We start from the raw sequence: 8,207 nt of genomic DNA, 5'->3' as shown, positions 1-8,207 counted from the left end.
TCCATCACTGAAATGATAGGCGGGGCTGAAAGGAGGATATTGGCGCGATACCTGACCACCATTTCTGCAAACAGTGTCTGGATCACTTGGCATCAATCTACTGGGACAGAAATGACACCAAACACCGAAGAATGAGCAAGAAAAAGAAAACTGGAGCTGAGCTGTAGTGGATCCAAACCGATGCTAGTTACATTCACCAGATAAACCGTTAGCAACAAATACTAATGCTATATGCATGCTATGCAACAAACAAATGCAGCAACCAAAAGCAATAAACAAGCCAGACTTTAAACTACCGATTTCTACCGGTTTCTACCGCTCGCGCTGACTAGGGTGTCCTACAGCCAGACCTTCTCTGATACCAAGCGCTGTAGCACCCCGGCTTAGAGAAACCGGAACGCCCCGTATCCTAGCCTAGAGATCGAGGAGAAGTCTTCTGGAATACGGCACTTCTTAGCATAGAACAAACCATCTTTCTATTATTACACGAATTTGATTACAAGGTCTCCGATATTACAATGAATAACATCGGCTCATCGACACTATGCCATCCTTAGTTGCTCTATGCAAGCAGCAGAACAACTCGAAGCAGTGAAAAAACTACTGGCAGCGGAACAACGATGATGGTGGTGAACTCCAATACGCAGGGACTCTGGCTGGAACTCTTATCCTATCTCGCACGAACGAAAACCACGACAAGCAAGCAATCAAATCCGGCATGACCTGCAAACTGGCATGACATGCCAGGTCAGTACATTGAATGTACTTGCAAGCTCACAATAACCAAAAGAATTCAAGACAAACAACAACATGACAATTACATGTTAAGCAGGAATTATCATGAGATCATTAGGATAACATGGCATGAACGACATGAACATAATACTGCTAGAACAATATGAGCATGGCATGAACATCTAAATCTGACGATACTAGCATGCAGCATGCTGACACTATATGCACCACTTATTCTGCTCGGGTTATCTCATTAACAAACGGTGATCCTTCCGGCGATCACAACCATGACCAACACTTGGCCTCAAACATTGATCTTTCCGGCGATCACTACCAACTTATCTCATCATCGAACTAGTTGTTATTAATCACATTATTATTATTACTATTGACTCACAGTGTGACCGACACGAACTGGGCCCTTATCTGTGGGCATGACTATCGATAGATTTAATATACACTCTGGAGAGGTTAGTACACTGTACCCACACTATGGAACCCATGGCCTCGCACTCCCATTCGGGTGGACGAACGGTGTTATGACAAAACCGATCTACTGCCATGACACTCTCCTGGCCACTCCGACTCACTACCCTCCGGGCTAGTCCAGGTTGGCCCCGTGTCTACCAAAGACACACGACCACTGTCGTGGCCAACACATAAACTATCTCACACGGGGACACTGATCCATAACAACAATAACAACAACAACAAAAACGGGCACACAAGGCTTATGTCCGCGTACCTGATCAGGGTAGTGCATGCCCATTACCTTCCCTCGTTGGAGGCACCGGCGAGAGGCACGATAATAGACCCAGTTAGGACCTTCCCACAAAGGTAGGCGTGGTTGCACTGGTCAGTTCGATATGGTGGCACCATGACCTAGCCAACAGTTGTTCAAGTTCAATTTAGTTCGGTTAAACTTGAATGCAATATGGTGAGCCATGATAAGATAACATGATGCAATTACAATGCATGAGCATGATATCAACATACGCACGGATGCAACATAACTATCCACCATATCAACAAGGAATCATCTCCAACTGAGCATGGCATAATGACGAGCATGAATATTACCAGTACAACACTACTCATAGCATAACATGACCATTATCATCAACCATAAATAACATGCAAGAACTCATGAATAACATTACCGAGTAAACACTTAACCAACTAACAGCAAAGGAACAATGCATATTAACAGTACCCGGTAACCAACGTTAGTCATGCACCGAAGAACATGACCACCCCAACATGTACTACTATCAAGCATAACAATATTAAAGTAAGAGTAACAAGTAGTTCATGATAACAAGGTGCAAGAAACATAGCATGACGATAATCACCAATCCACAAGCATGACCGAAACTACGACAGCAGTAGCAAAACAAACATATAGTTATTAAAGATTCAAGTTGAAAACCAATGCTACTGCATGTCTATCATGCAAATGGTGGTTGTGGATTGCCTGGGGTTGAAGAAATCACCGGGAAGTTGTGCGGAAAGATCGCACAAAGATTCACCAGAAACAGTTCTCTCTCGGAGGGGCTGTTTACGGGAAAGGGCAAAGTGGTCATTTCAAGTATGTCAAACCATAGTGAAAATGAAACCAATAGAATAGGCTCGACGAAACAAAGACGTGGGCTTCAGAATCACCTCATTTGGAGTTGGGAGTAAAAAGATATGATAGTTTTTCTGCCAGGGACCTATCTGTAAGGAAATCATCACAAACAAGCCCTCAGCAGGAAAAACAGAACGCGCCTCTCTGGAAGTACGCTTTCTCTGAAGTGAAAACGTACTCCGGACTGAAGTAGAAGAAGGATGCGCCTTCGGGAAAGGAAAACGTACTCCAGTGGAATACGTCTCCACTTATCCACGCTGGCAAGCGCGGGGCAGGGGCTTGGGTCGCCGACGCGTGGGGCCCACTACGCTTTATCTCTCCTACCTGGCCTTCTCCTTCCTCTTTCTCCCACTGGCCCAACCAAAGCAGAGGAGGGAACATGGGAGGGACGACGCCGTCTACTGCCCCGGCGGCTCCGGCAGTCCCCGGCTGCGCCGAGGCCACTGGCGAGACCGACGAGTAGGACCGCGTTCAACTGGGCATGCCGCGGGCGCCGTGGAGGGACGTGTGGCGGCGCCTCGCGGAGGCAGAGAACATGCGGCGGTGGCCGAATCTTGGGGTCACGGCCTGAGGCACTCCGGCGAGAGGGTGGGGTGTTGTAGAGGTTCGCCGGAGCACGAGGAAGACTCTAGTGAGGTCAGTGGGTGGTGGAGGGGACCGGATGGCTCGGATATAAGCTGAGCTTCACGGCGGCCATGGCGGCATAGGGCCACGAGGAGAGGCTCTGGAGCTTGTGGCAGAGGTCTGGGGAGGAGCAGAGGAGTGCGATAGAGCGGTTGGTGAGCTCGGGGAAGCTCAGGGCTGGCTATTTTTAGCCGGACAAGGGAGGCCGTGGATGATTGCCGCTGCTCGAGCTCTCCCAAAGCTCTGGCGAGGCTCAGTGAGCATAGGAGAGCGCGGGAAGGCGAAGAGGGAGGTAACGGATGAGCTACGGAGGCGCACAGGGTGAGGGGGGTGAGGGCGCAGAGGAGAAGTGGCTGAACGCCATTAAAGCCTCGATCGGCCACAGTGCGCCCGTGGCTGCGCGGCGACGAGCAATGACGGAGGAGCTAACGGAGGAGGAGATGGCTCTAGGAGTACGGCACCGACACAGTAAAACGGTGAGACATGATCAAGAGCATGAAGACGACGAGAGGGAGAGGGGCCGGAGCTACAAACCATTCAGCTCGCGTCCATGGCATGCCAGAGCTCGTGATCACCGCGTGCACTAGTGCACACAGTGGCACACGGCCGGCAAAATGATGTCTGGGGGCTTGTCCTTCCTGGGGAGGTTGCAACTGAAGTGGTAGTTTGGTTAAAAGTGCTCTGGTTAAAAGGTAATTAACCTCTAAAGTTTACTGCAGTAAACTTAGGTGAGCACTACTGAACAACAGGGAAGTGTTTAGGAGCAATGAAGTTGTCTGCGAGGTTTAGGGTTAGAAGGACTTTCATCCTGGTAACTTTGAGAGGATTAGGACCAGGATTTAATGTAGTTGCTTTACCATCACATAAAGTGGTCCAGAAACTAGACTAGGATGATGCACTCTGATGAAGCATTAACTTGAGCTGAAATTTGGCAAGTCCTAATGATTTGGTCATAGTAAGATGATTTAAAAATTTCATACCAATTGGGTTGACCAAAATGGTACTTCCTTCACAGCTATTCTCCCTGACCTGAATCTTGCAAAAATTCCATCAAAATATTGGCTAGGTGAACTGGTGCCAAATTTGGTGAAGAGAAGTCATTTGGATAGGAAAACAATCTGGTAATTTATCAGGATTTTTGAAGCAATATAAAATGCACTTGCTTCACAACCTGAAAATTTTACCAGAAGCAAAGATTTCGTCCTGTGCTCACATAGATGATTGGATGGGGATGAAATTTGGAGTAGTGTGCTACTATGAGCGCATGAAGGAGTGTGAATTTTTTTAGCTCATTTGGATAAACCTAGCTAGCACTTTCTTCACAAAGGCTTCCCTTAGAGAGGAAATTTGAAAAATCACTGAGGAAGTTTGGCTAGGCAAATAAAGTTGCATTTTGGCACAGCTCAATTATTTGGACAGTAAAAGATGTCCAAAAATTTTGGGATCAAATGGGCAAAGATAAATAGCACTTTCTTCACAATGTGCCATTTAGAATAGAATAGGAAATGAATTTATTGAGCATGATGACAAATATGGCCAATGAAATATTTTGCCATATATGAGGAATATATGACCCCAACAATTTATAAGAATTATTTGGGGATTTTTGGATGGGCAGAAATATAGGTTGCTTCACAACCTAGGGCAGACATGGTTATTCCTTTAATAGAAAAAGGAATTTTCCCTAGAAAAAGAAATTCTGGTTTGGTCAAGCAGTGGATTCACATGTTCTTGGCAAGGTTTTGAGGATCATGTGTCACATGGGATAGGAAATGAAGGTGATTTCCCAGGTGACAATGCCATGTAACCACTCGAAAAAGAAAAACAAAGCAAAAACCAAATAAATCAAAAGAAAAAGAAAAGGGCCAAAATCCAGGCTGTTACATTCGGCCTGAACACAGTCGATTCGTACGTCTCTTCGCTAGCATGTGGGGTGGCGAGCGGCCTCAGGCCCGTAGAGTCCATGATCGATCCAGTACTCCCGCACCTTGCCACTCGTGCGCCTCCTGATGAGGCACCACGAGCACGAAGGCCATCTAGGCGAAGTACCATCCCGGTTCAGTGATCACCTCCACGCACGGGAGGCGTCGCGGATGACTGTGGCGGCCTCATCGAACACGCCACTACGTGCCATAAAGCCGTTGCCGATGTTGAGCATGCGCGAGCATTGATGGCCCCGTGGCACACGTCGATGTGGGTCCCATAATAAAATAGTCAGCACAACTGAAGCATCATAGAGTTTTGAAATAACAATCTGGGGTTTATCACGACCTTCATAAATAGCCATAATACCAACAACAACACAAGGAGTCAACCTCCAAAAGGTAAAACATATAACAACAAGGTACCAATACAATTAGGTTTCTCAAGAAGTCTTATTCAAAGTTGTAATGACTAAGCAACTGGTTCGAGCCACCCGCAGTTTCCCAGATTTAGGAGTTTAACAAGGTGATTTTGCATCAGGTACCCTACTATTCTTGCTCTTCTGCCTTCTTGTGAAGCTCCAATATCATATTGGCAGCTGCCGAGCACTTCGCCTCGTGTGGGGTAGGACGAGGACCACCAGTGAGGCTCATCTCAAAATCAGGGCATCTCAAACGTACACTGGCTTGGTACACTCGTGAAAAGATAGGAAAAGGACGGTGAAGAAGTGCTCAAAAGTCAACACACACACACAACATCAATTCTGGTTATTCCTAACTGGGGTCCTAATCAGTCAGATCTAAGATAACCACTTATTGAATGTTAAACAAACCTAACACTTCAACGGAGCATAACATGTGATAAATAAACAAGCAGCTTATTTGGATTGCTACTTTGACATCAAGAGAGCAGCAAGCCCTGGCTATTGATCTGACACCTTGAAAACTCTTTTTGTCCAAGCATGGTTAGCTCATCACACTATGTATGTTATCATCTCAATGCAGAAAACGAACCAATACCTGTAGGGATTAAATTCGATAAATGAGAATCAGGAAGTATGCATGTGGCACAAGACCCATTCATATGATATTCGTAATTGTTATGCCTACATGTCCAAGGACCTAATACTTGCCTATCTAGAATATCTAAGAGATAAAAGTAAACATTTCTACATACCATCTGATACTGAAGGTAATACTGTGTATCTTGGTAGTATCCAGTGGGCCCCACGACAGATCTCATCAAGCTCCTGCATTGACAAGTGTCAAGGGTACCAGTGGCATTTAAAATTGTAATACATAGGTTCAGCTTGAGGTTTCTTACCTTGCATTGTTGGAGGAGTGCCTCCCTCAATTTCTTTCTCTTAGTGATCGATTGGCCACCATCTCCATAGCAAGATGAATTGGTAACTACTGTCATATCTGAGCAAGTTTCCTCGTATTTGCTTATTATTGATATAGCTTTAGGTGTCATCTTTCCTTCTACATATGTTTTAAAACATGATGAGTACAAGAAACGCTGAACTAATATAGAAGCAACTTCTTGCCAAAACATTTAAAAAATCCAAAAAAACATCTTGCCAAAATTGGCGACAGTTCCGACAGGTGATTTGTACATCATAAACTGCGGTGGACGATTTGTCCACAATGAAAAGTGTGATACACCACAGTTTAGCACAGAACTTTTGAAAACATATGGCCCAGAGGAAAACTTGCCAACAGTGTTGACTGCAAAACTGTAACAGTTCTACAGCGTGATTGTAAATGTAACCATGTTTAAAACGTGACATGGATAGAATACCACTCAAGAGTGTTTGGATGTCCATATCACACTGAGCACTTCTTTCCTGAAGTATGCTTTCCTTGCGAAGCTGAAATGAAGAGAGAATAGGAGAGTTCACATCATATTCTCAACTAGAAGAAAGTTATAGGAAGCAAGCATAATTTTTTCCTGAAATAAGAGAAAAGACATGTAACATACAATTTTATCCTGTATTTTCTGAATTAATTGCAGTGAATCATCTTTCTGTCCATCATCGTTGTACTTACTTGTGGCATCTTCAAAGAAAATTTTGGAAAACATAGAGTAAAAATTTGGGAAGACCGGTTACCAATATATAAAAAATAAGCAGGCTTGGGTAGGTTTATCGAAACCTGACTCTTCAGACATTTCCGTATTTTTGCGTTCCAAAGCACGGTTCTTCAGTGAAGGATCAGCACACGTCACCTGTGACACAACAATTAGATCTTCAAGTTAATCAAGAGTGAATGGATCACATGAAAACCTTGGCCTAAATACCACCTACGCATCTAAAACTGATTTATGGAAAGGATGAATATTCCTTTTGATTAATTGAGCACATATGGTGTGGCTCCTCGCTTAATATGAACATCATCACCCAATAAGATTTCAAAAAATAGCATGGGGGAGGGGATCATTGGGTCAGAGCAATTTTCGGCTCTACAAGAATAGCCTGGACGATGCGAGGAAGACGGCCTGGCGATTACGACGACGAGATTCTCCGGGTTGAGCAGTTGCAGGAGCGACAACCCTCGTTCTTCCCGGCAATGGGTACGGCCAAGATCAACATAGGAGGGGGAAGGGGGCAGCGGCTCTGGTGAGAAGCCAGAGCTGCAGGTGAAGAGAGGGAGCAGCGACAAGGAAGGAGGAAGGAATCGGAGAGGCGGCACGGGCTGGAAAGAGGGAGCACAAGGAGGGCGTTTCCGCGGAAGAACCTGACCTGCGGCTTGACGGTGAGGAGGGGCGCACCGATATATCTTGATAGTGGCGGCGTGTGAGAGGAGGGGATGGTGGTCGGCGATGTAAGGCTCGGTGGCGGAGGTGCGCACCGAACCAGCCCTCGTCACCGTGTTCCCGTCCTCCAGACGGGCACACGGTGGATCTGGTCGATTCCCCCACGGTCACCGCCTCGCAAGCTTGCTCTTCTCCTCCCGACGCTCACTAGATCTGTCGATGCTGAGATCGATTGTGTTGGCATGTGGAAAGAGATGAGGTTACGTGCGTGGAGAGAATACGAGGGGCTGACCAATCAGGAAGGACAAAACGCGTGAATTCTCTCTCCCTCTCTCACACACACACAAAGACACGTGTTCACTGCACACATAATGTACCTCTCTCGCCATTCGCTGCACCGCACAATGCGCCTCTGCCAATGCGAACATAGTGAGATGGTGCCCTTGCATTCGGCCATATTGTGTTTGATACTAGTATATAACTAGCTGACTCAAACATGCCTAATAGATTGACCAAACAAAACTTTCTCCTTGGTTTGCAAAAC

The 8,207-nt window shown here is 45.9% G+C and overlaps 1 protein-coding gene across 2 annotated transcripts; it reads right to left on the bottom strand.

Moving 5' to 3' along the window:
- Window positions 1–5,573: 5,573 nt before the first annotated feature.
- Window positions 5,574–7,900, bottom strand: LOC147958446 (uncharacterized). Of its 2 annotated transcripts, none has more exons than XM_087536558.1 (7): window positions 7,650–7,900; window positions 7,063–7,135; window positions 6,890–6,966; window positions 6,710–6,779; window positions 6,233–6,390; window positions 6,086–6,158; window positions 5,574–5,928 (listed from the first exon to the last, which is right to left on the bottom strand). In XM_087536558.1, exons 2-7 carry the CDS (start codon window positions 7,076–7,078, stop codon window positions 5,900–5,902), a joined length of 423 nt encoding a protein of 140 aa, XP_087392684.1. In that variant the 5' UTR covers window positions 7,079–7,135; window positions 7,650–7,900; the 3' UTR covers window positions 5,574–5,899. The 2 variants fall into 2 exon arrangements, with proteins under 2 accessions (XP_087392684.1, XP_087392685.1); XM_087536559.1 differs by having other exon boundaries at window positions 7,679–7,900.
- Window positions 7,901–8,207: the final 307 nt, after the last annotated feature.

The sequence above is a fragment of the Triticum urartu genome, chromosome 7A, assembly GCF_056163025.1.
Source record: "Triticum urartu cultivar PI428250 chromosome 7A, HENAU_Tu73, whole genome shotgun sequence".
In the NCBI taxonomy this organism is placed as follows: Eukaryota; Viridiplantae; Streptophyta; class Magnoliopsida; order Poales; family Poaceae; genus Triticum; species Triticum urartu.
The sequence above is the reverse complement of the archived record's forward strand: the minus strand, read 5'-3'. Positions and strand labels throughout refer to the sequence as shown.

Bases quoted from the DNA above. Each gene is read 5' to 3' on its own strand.
- LOC147958446 (XM_087536558.1), bottom strand. The intron at 6,391-6,709 runs GTATTCTATCCA...AAACATATGTAG, and splicing joins CATCCAAACACTCTTGAGTG to AAGGAAAGATGACACCTAAA. The intron at 6,159-6,232 runs GTAAGAAACCTC...TTGTCAATGCAG, and splicing joins CACTCCTCCAACAATGCAAG to GAGCTTGATGAGATCTGTCG.